This window comes from Xenopus laevis, chromosome 5S (genome assembly GCF_017654675.1).
Source record: "Xenopus laevis strain J_2021 chromosome 5S, Xenopus_laevis_v10.1, whole genome shotgun sequence".
Taxonomy (NCBI): domain Eukaryota; kingdom Metazoa; phylum Chordata; class Amphibia; order Anura; family Pipidae; genus Xenopus; species Xenopus laevis.
The window spans coordinates 88,298,291-88,315,989 of NC_054380.1; the positions used below are offsets into that span (position 1 = coordinate 88,298,291).

The window sequence follows — 17,699 nt, forward strand, 5'->3', positions numbered from 1 at the left end:
TTATTAACTTTATACATTTATATATATTAATAAATAGTGTCATGTATGAGCAGACTGGGAGGTATTTGGCACTGTATTTGCTACTTCCAGGGCAAAAAATAACATTGATAGGGACACAGATTTGTAATTTAGTTAATAAATTTGCTTTTTATCAAATATGGACCTAAACATATTTAATATATTCAACAAGCATTAAATTTTATTATCGCTATCTAAGGTTCACAAATATTGTTCGCTGTTGTATGATGATTAAACTGAGCACTCAGGGTACAGTTTGTACCTGATGCCTTCCAGACTAGGCTTAAAGGAGAAGGAAATTCCTAAAGTTCCCTTTTCTCTGATAGTCATATTAAAAAATGCCATCTTGGATTCCCCTTATTCATTTGACTCATTTATTCCTGTTTTAAATTAATTTATGCCAGAAATATTCCCAGAGGAAGAGAAAGGGGTCTGGTAATTATAACCCGCAGTAGAGGTCTCCCACTTGCGGATATAAATATCTGTGCCAGGTCTGTGTGAATCCTTAATGCGCTCGTTAATTGTTATTGCTTTAAAATAAACAATTATACACACGATACAGTCTAACTGCTTGAAGTTATTTGCATAATTTCTTTGCAAGTTAATTACACTACTTCTTCAATTCCTAGGGAGGGACTGTTGCGCAGGCACAGGATGGCGTCCCACGTAGTGTCTGTATTTAGTCAAATGCTTGTATGTGCTACACTCCTTCCTGCTCCCAGAGATCTCAGTGGAACAGAAATACATATGGGGCATAAGGTGTAGGAAAAAGTGACTAAGATATTCCAGACATTGTTGTGGTCACTGCGTAAAAACAATAGTATAATGGAGTTTGGGATATGTGCAGCCAAGTGCCAAATTTTGGTGTAAAGAAAAAAGAGGTGTTAGCGTAAAAAAACTGTTAAAATTTTTATTGTATTTGTAGACATACTATGAACTGTTGACTGGTGGGTTATGCCATGTCTGAGGTGGTGTATATGATTAATAACTATATAGAATGTAAGTTACACTATATTTCCCAGCATGTAACAAAATCAATTTGAACTGTACCATAAGCCACTAACAGCAGGGCCGGGCCAAGTCCCAAGAAACCTGGGCGGCCCCGTCGCCCCCTCCGCAGCCCGTGTTTAAATGAGCGCTTACCAGCAAGATTACCCCCATCAATGCTCGCACAACCAGCCGGACTTTGCAGACCGGACTGAGGTAGGCAGCAGTGAAAGGTACGTGCCTGGTGCCCCTTACGTTTTGCACCCTAGGCACGTGTCTACTCTGCCTACCCCTAGTTCCGGCCCTGACTAACAGGAGTAGAAGACATATAAGGTTGATATACAGTCATATGAAAAAGTTTGGGAACCCTCTTAATTCTTTGGAGTTTTGTTTATCATTGGCTGAGCTTTCAATGTAGCAACTTCCTTTTAATATATAACATGCCTTATGGAAACAGTAGTATTTCAGCAGTGACATAAAGTTTATTGGATTAACAGAAAATATGCAATATGCATCATAACAAAATTAGACAGGTGCATAAATTTGGGCACCCCAACAGAGATATTACATCCATACTTAGTTGAGCCTCCTTTTGCAAATGTAACAGCCTCTAGACACCTCTTATATCATTTGATGAGTGTCTGGATTCTTGATGGTGGTATTTCTGACCATTCGTCAATACAAAATCTCTTCAGTTAAATTTGATGGCTGCCGAGCATGGAAAGCCTGCTTCAAATCATCCCATAGATTTTCCATGATATTCAAGTCTGGAGACTGTGACGGCCATTCCAGAATATTGTACTTCTCCCTAAGTATAAATGCCTTTGTAGATTTTGAATTGTGTTTAGGGTCATTGTCTTGTTGGAATATCCAACCCCTGCGTAACTTCAACTTTGTGACTGATGCTTGAACATTATCCTGAAGAATTTGTTGATATTGGGTTGAGTTCATCCGACCCTCAACTTTAACAAGGGCCCTGAACTAGCCACACAGCCCCACAGTATGTTGGAACTTCCACCAATTTTGTCTCATCAGTCCAAAGCACTTTGTTTCAAAATGACAACAAGCAACAAGCTGTTTGTGGCGTCAGTACAGAAAGGACTTCTTTCTCATCACCCTGCCATACAGATGTTCTTTGTGCAAATTGCGCTGAATTGTAGAACGATGTACAGATACACCATCTGCAGCAAGATGTTCTTGCAGGTCTTTGGAGGTGATCTTTGGGTTGTCTGTAACCATTCTCACAATCCTCTGCATATGCCGCTCCTATATTTTTCTTGGCCTGCAAGACCTGAGTTTTACAGCAACTGTGCCTGTTTCCTGATTACATTCCTTACAGTTAAAACTGACAGTTTAAACCTCTGAGATAGCTTTTTGTAGCCTTCCCCTGAACCATGATACTGAACAATCTTTGTTTTCAGATCTTTTGAGAGAGTTGCTTTGACGATCCCATGCTGTCACTCTTCAGAGGAGAGTGAAACAGAAGCACAACTTGCAATTGGAACTTTAAATAACTTCTCATGATTGGACACACCTGCCTATGACGTTCAAGGCTTACCGAGCTAATCCAACCAATTTGGCCAGTAATCAGTATTGAGCAGTTACATCCATTTAAATTAGCAAAATTACAAGGGTACTCAAATTTTTGCACAGCCAGTTTTTCACATTTGATTTCATTTCATACAACTGAATACTGCTTCACTAAAAATATTTGTTCAGATAACACCCCAGTACTCAGATGTTTCCTGGCAAATGAAAGACATACCATTGTTATCTTTTTTGTTGAAAGTGGAATAAATGATTATGCAGTCTGAGAGGGGTTCCCAAACTTTTTCATATGACTGTGGCATTATATGACTGTATATGAATTATACGAATATGAAAATGAAATGAAATAGGGGCCTCTTATAGTATGGTGACATTCATTTTGAATAGAGATCCGTTTATGTTATATAAATGTCCCTGCAGGGATTTGTATTCTAATGGTTTTACACATTATATTCACATGACCCATTGCGCTAATGCATGTCAACTGCATGCATAAATGTATTTCTACTGCATCAGGGAATGATAGCTTGTTGTTTCTTATTTATAAATAAAGATGTTCTAGAACAAGTAAGGCTTAGATGTAGATAGAGTGCAAGTAATATATGGGGGCTCATTTATGAAGCCTTCTGTACTTTGCACCTTGCCCCTATGCTTCATTTGAAGTCATTGCATGCAAACAGATATTATTTATTTATTCAGTCTGCCTGCAATCAGATATTATTGGATAGTCGCTTGTATAAATAGGATTATACCCACTGGCACCAGGATATCCTAGTAACAGTGTACCTACTGCCAGTTGTCATGCTGTGCCAAGAGAACATCTGCAAGTCTAATAGACCCACAACCATGGTTGGTCAGCCAACCATAGAACCAGCATGAAGTTTCAATAATATATTTTATGATGATGCTAAACAAATTGACAAACATGGTAAAATGAAGTACTTACTGTGGGAAATCTGGATCATAGAGTGTAGGCTGTAAGATGCCAGCTGGGAACACTGTGATTGAGAGGAGGAGAATGACAGTAAGTTACACAACAGCCCCCACATTTATTAATATCAACATGATCTTGAATAAGAGCCTCTACAGAAATGGCCAGATATTGTATTTAACATTTATATTAATATTTATTCCACACACGAAGGGAATATATTTGTTCTTCCATTAACACAATCAAAGGAATTTGTATGCCATGTTGTAATTTAATTTAAATATTGATAAAAATACAAACACTTCATGCAGTGCTGTTTCATCCAAGATACGAAGGAGGCCCATTTACTAACAACGGAAATGCAATTTTTTTTCTACAAATCTCCAAAAATGTGTGGCTTTCCTGAATTTCTAAAAGGGTCGAAAAATTCGAGATTTATTTAGTCTAATAACCCCAAAAAAACTCTAATGCAAAACTTTGCCAAGTAAAAGTGGTCGAGGTCCTATAGAAGCTGCCCTGATCTGAATGGACCACTAGAGGTTTTCGCTAGGCATTGTCCAAAAAACTCAAATTTTTAAAAGTTTGTATTCATATTTTTTAGCACATCGTTCAGCATTTATTTCTCCTAGTTCTTTTAATAAATTCCATCACAATCATGGTTTTAGAGGCTGGGGGTTTAGTTGTGGATTCAAAAACTCTAAAACCACTAATATCCTTTAATACCGCCACGTTTTCTACATTAAAGAGTCTACGCCATTTGTGAAACCTATGTTACTGTATCAATTTTTCCTCCTGTCAGTTTTACAGCACTATGTATACATGTGATATATTGATCTGATTCATGATCTGATTCAGAAAACTCCCTCTATTACTATGCAACTAGTTAATGCATTTGATGCCTGGTACAGGCCCAAAGGTGCATGTGCTTTGTACTCACCCATTTGGTTCTTGTTAGGAAGGTAGTAAGCATTCAGGGCTTGTGGAGGAAGCAGCCAACTGCAAAACAGGTTACATTCCATTTTCAGTAGCCATCTTACCACATTGCAACTGATTCCTGGTACTGGAATACCTCTTAGTAACCTTTACCTAAATCATAGAATTCATTCATTCCCACGTCCCTTCTAAGTAGCATTTGCTCTGATGCAGAACATTATTTTTCCCTTGTTTATCTGTTTTTACTAGATAATTACTATACACCCATAATCTTTTTCTGAAATATACAGTGTTTATATATAGATAATTCATCCTGTTAGGGTTATATATATATTTATTTCAGATTAAGTACTCTGATTGTTTTAAATAGTGGCCCAAACTTGGTCTAAAACACCATCATGTATAACTGCTTACTGTTAGAGATGGCCAAATAAATTCGGCAGGTGCAAACTCTTAGCAAAATTCCATGTTTTCGCCGGAAGCAAAGAAATTTGCAAATCTGCAGCGAAAATTTTGGGCGCGCATCGGACCGTCGCACGTCAACATTATTCAGATGCCCATTGACTTTAATGCCGATGTCAAAATTGACGCAATCGTCAAAATTCTAACTTTTTTAAATTTTTTGCTGTTTCGCGAATTTCGTGGGAAATTCGAAAATTTTTCAGTGAAGCAGGATACATTGGCCCATCACTACTTAAAAGTCACTCGCGTCAACATTATTCAGACGCCCATTGACTTTAACGCCGGCGTCAAAATTGCATTTTGCTAATTTTTTACTGCTTCGCAAATTTTGCTGGAAATTCGCAAATTTTTCGGCTAAGTGAAATGGGACAAATTCGCCCATCACTATTCACTATATTTTTGTTACATTGACACCACATTGTCCCATCACGTTCTTTATGTATGTGATCTTATCTAACATGGCACAGCAGAAATATTTTTAACATGGCATTAAATAAAATGTGTTTGATAGTTTACAACCCAGTGCTACATCTAGTTATATGTTGTTATAAAATAATCTATATGTGAAATATACACAGTGATGCCTACTAATATGTATGTTTGCTTTGTGGCTTTGCAAAGTGAATGGACTTTATTTGTAACTTAAGCATGGGCTTTATAGTAACGGTCTAGTTCATGTTCAATATCCCCTTAAGTGTTTTACTTACGACTTGTCTATTTATTTAGTTATTCTGTATACATGCTCTATAGCTTACGTTGATTTATCCACCTCTTGGCGAATCTTCTTTATAGCCATTTTGATGCTGTATCTTATGCTGTTTAGAATGTTCTTGAAATATGTCTTCTCATTAACCTCAAACTGCAATGGAAGCAAAGAGAGAGTGGAAGAAACAATACTCAATACAGAGCAGAGACAAAAAGGGAGGCAGTCCTAGGGAACCTATTCACATTATTCTGACATCAAGTAACAGGGAATCAAAAACCTGTATTTACTCTTCTTCCTATAAAATATATTTTGATTAAATCATTGGTACCATCCTATAGAAAACTGTATGCTGCCTAGTTTACTTTTTTACTTATTTAGACGCAATTTCTAATTCATAGTGCCTGCAAACATCACTAGTTTTCAAACTGACCAACTGATCTTATAATCATATATCAATTCTTGGTGTTTGCTCCTATTCTGTAACCTAAAATTGGTGATTAACCATAATTCCCTATTTATTCAAGATTATTAAGCACATTATATATAACTACAAATAAAATTATATATAACTACTTTATACCGTGTTTGGAATCCATGTTAATGCTATAATGAAAGTAACAATTGACTTGACATTAATTATCCCAAACAATGACTTTTTAAAAAAAATAAATACTGTACTTCAGGTATTTTGTGCATTTAAAGAATAATTTAAGAAGAACAAAACAAGTAATATTTGCAAAAATGTATATATCAGTGGCTTTAAACAGGTAAGCATACAGGAAAAAACCCTGTAGCATCTCTGCCGTAGAGTCTAATGAAAAGAACCCACACTGTATTACAAATAGTTATCCCATTGGCATCAAACTTGTTTCAGGTTTGGTGATGAAATGTCATTCTTGGCTCAGTAAATACTGATAGGATGGAAACCAGTGACAAATACAGGTTGGTAGAACTCAATAGCAAGATGTACAGTAGTTAGTATGTAAATGTAGATATAGTAGCCTGTAGGTCACAACACTGGCTGAACAGTAGATGGCACTGGAGATATAACCAGAGCACGATGAATTAGGAACACAGGGACTTACTTCATATTCTTTATCCACTGACTCAGGTTGTAAGAGAATATCAGGGTATCCGATCATCACCATCATGTGCTTCAGCTACAGGGAGAAAGATGGTGGAGTAAAGGTAAATTATGTTACAAGCTGAAGGTGGTCACAGTCCCTACAGAGGGAATTCTTTCTTATAGTGAAAATAAAAGTAGCAGTTACAAATGTTGTGATTATAATTGTGGGAGCATATAGAGTAAAATACATTATTCTGCTTGGCTTGTACAAAATAATAACATTTTCCCTGATTAATGAAAATGCTGTCATATTACAATACAAAAGCTATTATTAAAAGTGACTCATTTATAAAGCATAATCTTCATAACAGTAAGGATGTGTATCACAAAAATAAAACAGGTTGTAGTGTATAAGTATGGGACCTGTTATTCAGGACCTGGGGTGTTCTGGATAAGGGGTCTTTCTGTAACTCGGAACACCATACCCTTGTCTATAAAAAAAATCATGTAAACATTAAATAAACCCATTAAGGTACTTGATCCTAAGAAATTATTTTTTAGAATAGAATTAGAGTTATTAGAATAAAATGGAGTCTACGCGAGATGTCCTTCCCATAATTCAGAGATTTCTAGATACCAGGTTTCCAGATAACATATGCCATACTTTTATTACATTTTACAAGCATCTTAACATTGATTCTCCTTTGGCTAAGGCCTTGTAGTAGCTACTTCTTAACCAGGTTGATACCTGGATGAAATATTATAGCACGCAATTTTATTCAGTAGACGGAGAAGTATATTTTATTTTCACTCAATAGTTTCTGGTCAGAAGCCTCCCATTTATTACGGCAAGAACAAGACATATATGAAGATCTCAAGGTAAGTTGAAAATGTCATGTTTACAATTTAACTTATGATTACATCTACCTGTTATGAAGCTTATGAGAAATCATATCATGGGCAAGGATTCCCAAAGGATGCCCAAAATCTGTCCTCACCCCATTCCTAGGTATGGCTAAACTACGCTAAGCATTGACCCAAACTATCTCCAATTCCATTTCTTAAATTGCCAATGGGAACCCCTGTATTTTCTGAGGTCAAGTTTAACATAACATAGAACAACATGTTGTTTCTTCTACATATCTACACTGCAAACAAAAAAAAGACAGCCATGTGTATAACATCTCGTATTTTCTGGTAAAATTTAGAAGGTTCTCTACGCAAGCCTAATAATAACTATGATGGTGGCCAATGCTGTTTAATCTTCTCTGGAGCTACTGGTCACCTTTTCTCTTGCCGCTTGTTTAGTCTCTGTGTCCATCCAGTCTAACTCCTCTAGCCTGTGATCCAGTATGTGCTTAATGTTTTCAACCAACTGCTGCACCTACACAGAAGAAGGAGAAACAGAGAGGCGTTACTGGAAGAAGTGACTTTGCACAAAAGAGTCAACTCATAGTACTTAACATTATCTAGTACTTCACTGCTATTTGAGCTATACAAATGATAATGGAAGTACATGTGGACTGGAGCATGAAATGGAATGGCTTTGCATTGACAAATTTACACTTCAGGATACAAGTAAAAATAATGCATTATGTTATATGTAATTAAAATAATTAAAATAACCAAAGGAAATCAATAGAAGCTTTTGTTTTGATAAACGGTGTCACAGCTGCGAGTGAGATTTGACTAAACCAATCCAAACTATCTCTCCTTCCTAAAACAGGTGTTTCTTAACTGCTGGAATTTCCGATTAAGAATTTTCCTGTCTTTGTTAAAGGGCAACTGAAGTGTGTATATAATATACAGTGTGCATGATGATTACAGGGGACTTGTCATTCCAAGAAATAATTCCAAATTCTTTTTTTATCATGTTAGTTGAGCAAAATAAACTCATAGAGGTGGGGCAGGTAGTTTATCATTGGCAGCTCAGATATTTAAACATCTTTATAACAGATATGGATGTTTTAATAAAAAAAAATGTGGGTTTCATGTTTAATTTGCAAAGAACTTTCATTATACAGCTTTTATGTGTGGGTGACAGGTACGCTTTAAGAATAGGAGGCTGCTATTGCTGGGAGGTGCTTCGTTAACATAGTTTTTTAGTTTAAACTTAAAGGGGTTGTTCACCTTTCAACGCTTTTTTCAGTTCAGTTGGTTTCAAATATTGTGACTCTTATGTCTCTCTAAGGGCAGAGACATACGGTCAGATTCGGGAAGATTAGTTGCCCGGCAACAAATCTCATCGTCTTCTGGGCGACTAATCTCCCAAAACTGCCTTTCTCTGCCTTTCTGCCGGCTAGAATGTAAATCACTGGAGAGTTGGCACTCGGAGTGATTCGTTTTCCTCGTGAGGCAACTTCGGAAAACAAATTGCTCCGAGTGCCATCCCGCCGGTGATTTACAATCTGAACGTGTGTCTCTGCCCTAAAGCAGCTCTGGGAGGGGTGGGGAGTCACTGTTCTAAACTGATACATTTAGATGATGCATTTCTTATCTTTAGTTCTGCTGAGCTGAATCCCTGAGTTCAGTGTTGGACTGGCCCGGCGGGACACCAGGAAAAAACCCGGTGGGCCCTGACCCTCATGTGCCACCACCGGGCCAGACCCCTTCTCCCTAAGAACCCTCTGTACAAAAATTTTTTTTGTACAGAGGGGTCTTAGGGAGAAGGGGTCTGGCCCGGTGGGGGCACATGAGGGTCGGGGCCTACCGGGTTTTTTCCTGGTGTCCCGCCAGGCCAGTGCTGGTAGTGCATGCGCGCAGTGCTGTTCTAGCATGATCGCCTTCATGCATGTGCGTCGAGAGGCGCTTTGGAGTAGGGGGCGGGGGGCCCGGAGGGGAGCCCTGGACAGCAGTTAAAGGAACAGAGAATATAGAAAAAAAAATAACCCATTTTTAGTGTTTATTACACCTACTGTACCTACATATCAGACTGGGGCTTATAGTGCACTTCCAATTCCTATTAGAGTAATAAAGTTACGTATTTAAATGATGAAATTGCAAATCCCTTTTTAATTGTTAGATATTGGTGTATTTTAGCCACCCCTGACTATCCCTCAGCAGAAAAAGGTTACACATGACGTTTGCCTTCTCTATTGATTAGGTGGAATCATTTCTCCTGTATTCAGTGTACGCTAGGATTGTGCTTCTCTTTAATTTATGGCAATTCATTCACCAACAAAGCATTTTGTCAGTTAAATTTGTTGTACTTCACACTGCATCATGCTCAAGAAGTACAATTTACGGATTAGCAAAATGCAGGCTGCTTTATAAAGGCACAATAAACGAGAAACTTCATACACTGGCATGAGGGTCGCAAGTTATCATCTTACCTTGGCTTTGCTAGAGGACGAGAAATATTCTTCTACAAAGATGGCTCCCAGAGCCATGCCAAAGTGCTTGTTGGCTTGAGTCAGACACACCTTTGTCAGTTCTGCCTGCTTCTCTGAACCCTCCATCTCTTTGGATAGTTCATGAATGGCATCTCTGAAGGGAGTTGAGAGGTGCTCACTCAACACCACCACAATGCGCCAAAGCATGTAATTGTGGAGAACACTAGAAAGGAAACATTGGGTAGATGGGGGTTTTACACTAGAGAAATATTCTTATTGGCATACATTCCATTCATGGTCAAATCCAACTTGTAAAAATAGTCCATCCTGAAAAAATAGCTCCAGATGTAACAAGTCCTTGTGAACTCATACAGTAGGTACTGGTTTTGTTACAATTATTCATACCCTATAGAATGCTGAAATCTTAGACTGGCAGCCATTGTAAGTAAGGGGACCATGTTTACTTTCTCCTGGCTAAAAAGACAGTCCCTGGAAAGTTTTGTTCAAGTAAAGGATAAACATGAAATAATGCTGTAGGTGTCTGGTGTTTTGTGAAACAAAAGTGTAGCTGAGGTTCTACTAGATGAGAGAATGGTTCCTGAGAAGTTTCACTGCATTCTTTCATATACTGTATGTGATTAGATACTTATGAACAAAACAATAAAGGCTCAACAATTACACAAAAATTAGAAACTTGTGAAAATAGGATAAACTTTATAATTAAACGATGGTGCCATTTTACAAATCTTTAGCCAAATATCCCCCATTTACCACTGTCAATGACTACGAACAGCATCATGAGCTGCTACATAACACCTGGTACATGGGCAGAAAAACACCAGTGGAAAACAGCTGAATGTACGTGTCCAAAAGCATCACTGGTGGTAACAGGCAGATTTGTCCAGAAAACATGGATTCCATTTAATTAAATGTCAAGCTACATGATCGCTTTTCTGCTCTGTATGCCATAGGCCCAAACTGCAAATGTTCTTCCAATCTGTCTGTATGAAAATTTATGGACATACTGCAAAGTAGGGCTAACACCATTAAGTTCACAATTTACAAAATTTCCAGCAGGTCAGCAGCCAATTCAGCCTCCAAATCTTTTATGTTATTCCTATGTTTCCCCTGTATTTTATAGGCATTTAGTTATGTCCTTTGGTTTCTTCTTAGAGAGTTGTATATGAAAGGCAATGAGCCAGTAGAGTCTGACAGTTCTGACATTATTATAAAAGAAGCTGACATGACATCTCATGTGCATCACTGTGTAACATGGACAAACATGCACTGGCCTGAGGCTTTGCCTTGCAAGCATTCAATCAGACATTTTCAGAAAGATGCTTAGGATGATATTTCACAGAATAAAGATGTTAAATTGGGGGTACAGTTACACAAGCACAAACAAATGAGTTACATAAAATTCCAAATTATACCCTTAGTGACAGAAAGCAACATACAGGCTGGACCTTTGTTATTTGAATTTAAAGAAAAATAAAGTTAATAACCATTATTTCCCCATCTAATTGCCACTATTTGCATTATAAATATATTAATGTTTATTTTATATGACCCATGCAGCTTTGGTGGATTAATGCGACGAGACATGCTCCCTGTTTGGCTGGGCCCATAAAAAAAATGTGGGCCAGCGCGGTGGCACGCACACGAGCTGGCACCCACGCGAGCCCCGCTGGGGGCCCTAGAGGTATGGAACCTGGTGGGCCCCCAATGGTCCAGTCCAACCCTGTGCACAGGTTCCCCTAGACTATAGCCTAGGGAACCAGTGTGATCAGGGGCCCATCTAGTTTTTTCTTCAATTATTATTTCTATTTTCTTTTCATTTAATATGTATTTTTATTTGTACTGTTGGGTCCTGTAAGACGCACCTGCTGGGAGAAGAAGGCAGGCAAGGTGTGTGTTTGCCTGGATGTGTGCAGTGTGCTGAACTTGGACCCCATAGAGATCTCAGATGCACTTGTGCCTGGGTCTGCACACATCTGGACCCAACAGTAGCCTAGAAGGGGGACCTGTAGATGTAACTTAGGGACCCAACATCTCATTAATCCTCCACTACATGGTGCAGTATTTCCCACATTCACAATAACAAATTAATCATGATTAGAGCAGAATTTTTATACAGAAGCTATTTATAGGCTTTACAACAGAGATACATGAACAGCCCCATTATTACAGTGCCCACTCTCATAAAAACAAATATATTGTTATTTTAGATAGCTGAGCTTCTCTGGTTTTAGAGAGTTGATCTGGCAACACTGTTAGGCCTAGAAGAAAATATTTTAGCTTGTTTATTATAGGATCTGACACATAATCTCATGGTACTTGCTGGGGAGATGGCATGTCTCACTCAAAAAACAAGACCTATAAATAAAAAGATGGTCCCATACATAGAGCACTTCAATCTGTATCCAAAGTAAGTGTAAAATTAGCTTTTTGCTGGATTAAAGATCTGGTATAAAAAAGTGATAAGCAAAATTTTGTTGCACAAAGACATTCGCATTTTGGCAAATTTTCACAGTTTTGACAATTTTTGGCAAAGCGAAATAGGTCAGATTCGCCCATGACATGAATGATGTGCAGGGTAGGATCATGTGAATGGATACCTATGCCCTCCCCCCCCATGGAATGCAGTGCTGGCATACCCTATGCCTTCCAACCAAAGAAAGACGCTACTGGGATAGTGGGCACAACTCACAGAAGACCACAGCAAACTCTCCACACCTGATTATCTGCATAGGATGCCTTATACAGAGAATAATGTATGCCCTATTTGAAACTATGGGGATATAAGAATATTTTGTAGTGTATACATTATTTTATACAATGTTTTATGTGAATAACATGACACTAGTGACATCCTAATACACTGATTATAATAATGACATAAGTAATCACATTTTATAGGGATTTTATTTCAGTTTATCATAACTTATTTGAGTGTTTTTGGTTAATTTGAATCTGTATATGAATACAATTTAAAAATCAAAGAGAACACAAGACAGTTTGTTTGACTTGTTGATAACATTTTAATTCAGGCAAGCAGACAGGGGGTTATTGAATTGTTAAGCAGGGGTGTTTTTTAATTTACACTGAGATTATTTTTTCAGTGCTACTTATACACTGCAGTTTAAAATGTTCCAAACCCTTTTAATCCTGGCAATTAATATAAATCATGTGTAATCTTCTAGTTGGCACAGAACCCTCCATATAATTCTTTTGTTCGCCACAGAGCAGAAATGTTACAGAGATCTCCTATTCTATGGTGAGATGCTCAAGTTGGGTTCGAATGGCTCTTATTTTGCATCCAGAGGCTTCCATTATGTATCAAGAGGAAATATGTTTTCTATTCCTCTAAAACATGAACAGCAGCCCAGTCTACAAAGAAAATGGGATGTGCATTCTTCCCTGTATATTATTTTGCTGGTGCATATAAAATAAAATGGCATTTTCATCAATAATTCTCATGGAATAGTACAGAGTTGCTCTGTGCAGAATTCTACACAAATATCTTGTAGACTTCTGAATCATACAGTAGCGCATATATGGAGATAGAGCAGAGGTGAGCTTGAAAACATCTTTATTTTTAATATCCTAACAAATCAAATAATTGGATTGAACCAGAATACAGATAGATCTTCTGCCAAGGGAATTAGTAAGTACACCACACATTGTCATTCAGAGCTTTGCACCCTCCCCCCCAGATCAATGGTTATTAGTTTAATGTCCCATGCATAGGATCCTGTCTGGGACAGACTGATACATCAGCTGGTTGCCAGTCCAAGTCTGTGTGTGGCCCCAAAGGCAAAGAAAAGGGAAGTGCTTTAGAAAGGAAAGCTTAAGGCAATATATGGAGAAGGTAAAATAATGAATTTAAAGAAGATATTTTATAGAATTATGGAGAGACCAAAAGGGACCAAAAGTAAAATGTGTTGAGGAAAAAATTGCATGTATAAAATGTCAAGAACATTTTTTTACTATTTATTTTTAAATAAAATAAAAAATAAAAAAAAATATATATATATATAACAAGAAGTTGGAAGTTTTGCATACAGACAATAACTCACACAGGTGGAGAAAGAAAGAAAACAGGCAGTTGAGTCCAATGCCTTTAGCAATGTCCTTCTCCAGTCACAATAACTAAGTTCACCCTGACTTCGCCGCCTTGCAGTTTACCAAGTGACCCAATAAAACCCCGGGGACAGTTGCCAATAAGACTCCCATTACAATCATAATGAAGCTGTCAGATGTCATTTCAGTGCAGGGTTTATAGGAGTGCTCTCTTATTGATTTTATGACCGTGATATCGGCAAATGCCCTCTGTTTCAAATCTTTAATATTACAGTGAATAGCACAACAATGTTCAGAATATGGCTTTGTGTCTAGAAATGCAGAAACATGTTTCTCGTTTCTGCCATTTAAATCAGAATCCCTAAGATAATCGAAGTAGGTTTGTCATAGTATTTTGTGCCTAAATGAAACGCAAAAATTGTGAGACAAAAGTTCCTTGGTGCATATGTAAGGCTGGCATTCATTATTGACGATCAATAGTATTTTTTTTCTTTTTTGGAAAAGATGCAGAGGACAGGAGTTATGCAAGGAACTTTCAGATGCAAAAATATCTCTGTATAATTCAGAAGGGAAGCAATGTTTATTATTCAGGTTTAGCCTGGGATAGCAAGCAAACATTTTGGCATTTCTTCTATGTAGTAAGTGGACCAGACTCTATTTACAACAGTCCTGCTAGATAGTAGCAATGTTATCTGTTTAAAATATGTTTGTCATTTGATGGAGAAAAATCCTATATTGCCCATGAACTTATCTGAAACTACCTAACATTGCAAATACAGGTGATTATGGACCTACCAATGCACTTTTGCATGCAAATCCAGTAAAGAGCTGCACATATAATGAACAAACAACTGTACATAATATTAGCCTTTAAATTCTCCAGCATCACCATACTATGATTAGGATTACCTACTATATTTCTGCCAACTACCTGGTAGCATGGATGCGTGACTTTGGCATTCTCCAAAAATGACAGCAATGAGGGGAATATGTAGTAAAAGATTACGATATACCTTGGTGTAGTAACCAATAACACCCGGGGAAATTCACTATAAAAATTAACAATTAGTATGATTTAAACATCAGTATTCTCTGTATTTAATTTGCACTTAGTCAGTAGTATATGTGCTTTAATCATGTGAGGTTGTCAACTCTTAAGCTTGTCATTTTGTGAAGTCAGAATGGGAGAAGAATAGAGGGCTGAAATAGAAAGATAAAAAAGTGGAATGAATCCTCACTGTTAACCTGTTCTTGGTTGTCAGGGCTGGTGATCCTGAGAATCAGATAGCATGTTTTACTTACTGGCTAGCGAAAGACAGAATAAGAATGCTAATAATTCAAAACCCATACAAAATAAATAATTTGGGTCAACTAACATGCTAAAATTGAATTTAAAGGAGTGCAAAGGCATTGGTAGGTTTTACAGTATTAATATGGTGCAAATTACTGTATACATGTCAGAAATTAAAGTCTGAAATGGAGCATATGAAAAGGCCAAAAAACGGGACCTATTTTTTGCACTTTGCATGCTGAAAAAGGTTTTCATGTTTAGGTGCAGCTCACTTTGTATCCAGCAGTGTATCCTGCACTGAATACAGAAGGGTTGGGAGGTGGGCATCACATGAGCATCATCTCAAACATTCCTTGATAGAATGGCATTTAGTATATGCAAAGTATGGAGTGCTGGGGGTGCAAGATGTTGAGGGTCCCTGTATTTACCATATGCCTATGGCGGCTCTCGAATGCTCTGGATTTTTAACCTGATAATGGATGTAATGCAAAGTAAAAATCTCTGAAGCATCACCAGCAAAAGCTTATTGAGGACTACAGTTTTGGGCCTATAGTGCATGTAGCCCTTAGTCAATGGAACCTACACTCTGCTTGTTTAAACAAAATTTGTAGCTTTTGCTTTCATGAATCTGTTTCTAAACTGGGAACTGAACTCACCTGGCTGGGGTGGCTCGTATCATTTCTGACACCTTGTGCATATAATCCGTGGCCAACACAACCACCTCCTCATCCTCTGGAAAGTTTGCATGAAAAATTCTGTCCAAAAGGTTTTTCCAGCTTAGCTGTTTCACAAGGAAATAGAGCAACAGGAAGGAGATAAAAACAGATCCTGGATTAAATTTACATTTATTTCATTTACTTGATGTCAACTGCTATTTAAGAACTGTCCCTCACTAAACAGATTTTTAAAAACCCAGCAGCTGCCCCCTATATATATGCATATATACACTTTTAATTTATTTTTAACAAGGGCATAATTACAGTTGATGTATCTGTTCCTGTGCTAAGGGACCTCATGGGGACCAATAAGCATAGATAGTTAATTCTATCCCATTAATAAATGTAAGAAAAATGCAGTATAACATGGCAAACCAACAGTTTTATGCACAGGAGTTAAGTGATATAAGCAGATAGAAGGTGGTGATATGAAGTGTGCAGGTTAGGGGCAAATAGTTGAATAAATATTGGGGTGCCAAGGGTCTGACTGCTCCAGAGAAGCCCAGGTGACCAGTTACAAAATGTGATAAATGCCATTGCTTATATCATAGAAATGCTCAGGGACAATGGTGAAAACTGTCATACATCAATTGTATGTCTAGTGCTGGCAGTGGACCAGAAAATGTCAATCATAACTTTATATTTCCTTAAAAACCATTGGGTGTTTCTGATGGAATGTTTGCATGCAGTACCTAACCTGACTACATACACAGTTGTTTCAACCAAACCAAACCAGTTTACACCAATGAGATAGAACTATGTTACAGCTGCTCAGCTAGAAGGTACATTCAACAGTGATAGACAATTATGAATGACAGCTGCCAGACTCCTATCTTTTCCAAAAGCAAAGTACTCATATTTTATATAAATAGCTTTTGTGTTGTTGGCTGGGGCCTGCAAGTGAGTCGAGATGAATGCAGTGCATCTATAAAACCTAATAGGACTCACTGGGATTAATTAAATAAACTGGGGCAGAGAAACCTTTTGGTGGACCTACCCATAGGTTATCTATCTTCTGTAATGTAGTGAAAGGCTGTTAATGACCTGGCGGTGGGCATTGAAACTACTGTTTCTATTTTTGCAGATGATACTAAATTGTGCAGAACTATAGGTTCCATGCAGGATGCTGCCACTTTGCACAGTGATTTGTCTAAGTTGGGAAACTGGGCAGCAAACTGGAAAATGAGGTTCAATGTTGATAAATGCAGGTTATGCACTTTTGCAAAAATAGTATAAATGCAAGTTATACACTAAATGGCAGTGTGTTGGGAGTTTCCTTAAATGAGAAGGATCTAGGGGTCTTTGTAGATAACACGTCGTCTAATTCTGGGCAGTGTCATTCTGTGGCTACTAAAGCAAATAAAGTTCTGTCTTGCATAAAAAAGGGCATTAACTCAAGGGATGAAAACATAATTATGCCTCTTTATAGGTCCCTGGTAAGGCCTCATCTGGAGTATGCAGTGAAGATTTGGATTCCAGTCCTTAAGAGGGATATAAATGAGCTGGAGAGAGTGCAGAGACGTGCAACTAAATTGGTTAGAGGGATGGAAGACTTAAATTATGAGGGTAGACTGTCAAGGTTGGGGTTGTTTTCTCTGGAAAAAAGGCGCTTGCGAGGGGACATGA

The 17,699-nt window shown here is 37.7% G+C and overlaps 1 protein-coding gene across 1 annotated transcript in view; it reads right to left on the reverse strand.

Annotated features, from left to right (window-relative positions):
- Positions 1 to 17,699, reverse strand: part of ecel1.S (endothelin converting enzyme-like 1 S homeolog) — a 54,745-nt gene that overhangs the window by 8,619 nt on the left and 28,427 nt on the right. The window contains exons 6-12 of the mRNA XM_041564750.1: positions 16,014 to 16,138; positions 9,984 to 10,206; positions 7,937 to 8,035; positions 6,671 to 6,745; positions 5,635 to 5,738; positions 4,422 to 4,480; positions 3,500 to 3,551 (exon numbers count right to left, since the gene is read on the reverse strand). Of these exons, the coding sequence (XP_041420684.1) occupies positions 3,500 to 3,551; positions 4,422 to 4,480; positions 5,635 to 5,738; positions 6,671 to 6,745; positions 7,937 to 8,035; positions 9,984 to 10,206; positions 16,014 to 16,138 (737 nt within the window). The remainder of the gene's footprint in view (positions 1 to 3,499; positions 3,552 to 4,421; positions 4,481 to 5,634; positions 5,739 to 6,670; positions 6,746 to 7,936; positions 8,036 to 9,983; positions 10,207 to 16,013; positions 16,139 to 17,699) is intronic.